This window comes from Pongo pygmaeus, chromosome X (assembly GCF_028885625.2).
Source record: "Pongo pygmaeus isolate AG05252 chromosome X, NHGRI_mPonPyg2-v2.0_pri, whole genome shotgun sequence".
Taxonomy (NCBI): domain Eukaryota; kingdom Metazoa; phylum Chordata; class Mammalia; order Primates; family Hominidae; genus Pongo; species Pongo pygmaeus.
In genome coordinates, this window is record NC_072396.2 from 54,387,705 (window position 1) to 54,389,617 (window position 1,913).

At 41.0% G+C, this 1,913-nt stretch overlaps 1 protein-coding gene across 1 annotated transcript; it reads left to right on the plus strand.

Moving 5' to 3' along the window:
* Window positions 1-200: 200 nt before the first annotated feature.
* On the plus strand, window positions 201-660 carry LOC129024952 (small ribosomal subunit protein bS18m-like). Its single transcript, XM_054472295.2, has one exon. It carries the CDS (start codon window positions 201-203, stop codon window positions 624-626), a length of 426 nt encoding a protein of 141 aa, XP_054328270.1. The 3' UTR covers window positions 627-660.
* Window positions 661-1,913: the final 1,253 nt, after the last annotated feature.

A 1,913-nucleotide genomic window follows, 5' to 3' on the forward strand; every position in this document is an offset into this window, starting at 1 on the left:
AAAAAATCTAATACTCCAATCAAAAAATGGGCAAAATATTTGAATAGGCATTTCTCAAAAGAAGACATACAAATGACAAACAGGCATATGAAAAGGTGCTCAATATCACTGACCATCAGAGAAATGCAAATCAAAACTATAGTGAGATATTATCTCACTTCAGTTAAAATGGCTTTTACCCAGGCGGAACCAAGACTGCTATGGTTGCTGTTTGCGGTGGTCTAGGGAGGAAGAAGTTGACACACCTGGTAACGGCTGCTGTCAGCCTTACACATCCCGGGACTCCCACAGTGCTTTCGAGAAGGGGTTATTCACAATATAAACAGGTATCCAGCATTGAGGACCTGCCCACTCCAATGGAAAACCCTTATAAAGAATCTCTTAAGAAATGTATCTTGTGTGGAAAGCATGTAAATTATAAGAATGCACAGCTTTTGTCCCAGTTTGTTTCTCCATTTACTGGATGCATTTATGGAAGGCACATTACAGGTCTTTGTGGGAAGAAACAGAAAGAAATCACAAAAGCAATTAAGAGAGCTCAAATAATGGGGTTTATGCCAGTTACATACAAAGATCCTGCATATCTCAAGGACCCTAAAGTTTGTAACATCAGATATCAGGAATAAATTCTATCACATTACCACCAATAAACTTATTTTACAGTAAAAAAAAAAATGGCTTTTACCCAAAAGTCAGGCAATAACAAATGCTGGTGAGGATGTGGAGAAAAGGGAACACTAATACACTGTTGGTGGGAATGTGAATTAGTACAACTACTAAGGAGAACAGTTTGGAGGTTTCTCAATAAAACTAAAAATAGAGCTGCCATGATCCAGCAATCTTACTGCTGGGTCTATACCCAAAAGAAAGGAAATCAGTATATCAAAGAGTTAGGTGCACTCTCATCCTTGTTGCAGCACTGTTTACAATAGCTAAGATTTGGAAACAACCTAAGTATCCATCAACAGATGAATGGATAAAGAAAATGTGAGCCGGGCGCTGTGACTCAAGCCTGTAATCCCAGCACTTTGGGAGGCTAAGGCGGGCGGATCACCTGAGGTCAGGGGTTTGGGACCAGCCTGGCCAACATGGTGAAACCCAGTCTCTACTGAAAATATAAAAATTGGCCAGACATGGTGGCGGGCACCTGTAATCCCAGCTACTCGGGAGGCTGAGGCAGGAGAATTGCTTGAACCCGGGAGGCAGAGGTTGCAGTGAGCAGAGAGCGAGCCACTGCACTCCAGCCTGGGCAACAGGGTGAGACTCTGGCTCAAAAGAAAAAAAAGAAAATATGGTACTTATACACAGTGGAGTACTATTCAGCCATAAAAAGAATGAATTCCTTGAGACATAACTTTAGGTTGTTTGTGATCATTCTTCTTTTTGTTTTTTTGTTTGTTTGTTTTGTTTTTTTGAGACGGAGTTTCGCTCTTGTTGACCAGGCTGGAGTGCAATGGCGTCATCTCAGCTCACTGCAGCCTCCACCTCCCAGGTTCAAGCGATTCTCCTTCCTCAGCCTCCAGAGTAGCTGGGATTACAGGCATGTGCCACCACACCCGGCTAATTTTGTATTTTTAGTAGAGATGGTGTTTCTCCATGTTGGTCAGGCTGGTCTCGAACTCCCGACCTCAGGTGATCCGCCCACCTCGGCCTCTCAAAGTGCTGGGATTACAGGCGTGAGACACCGCACCTGGCTGATCATTCTTCTTTTTGAATGTAGGTGTTTATTGCTATAAAATTTCCTCTTTGCTGAATCCCATAAGTTTTGGTATGTTTTGTTTCCATTTTTGTTTGTCTCAAGATATTTTTAAATTTTGTCTTTAATTTATTTATTGACCAATTGGTTGTTTAGGAACATATTGTTTAATTTTCATTTATTTGTGAATTTCCCAAAATTCTTTTTATTATTTATT

Excerpts from the sequence above, each read along its gene's own strand:
- LOC129024952 (XM_054472295.2), top strand. The coding sequence starts at position 201 with ATGGTTGCTGTTTGCGGTGGTCTAGGGAGGAAGAAGTTGACACACCTG.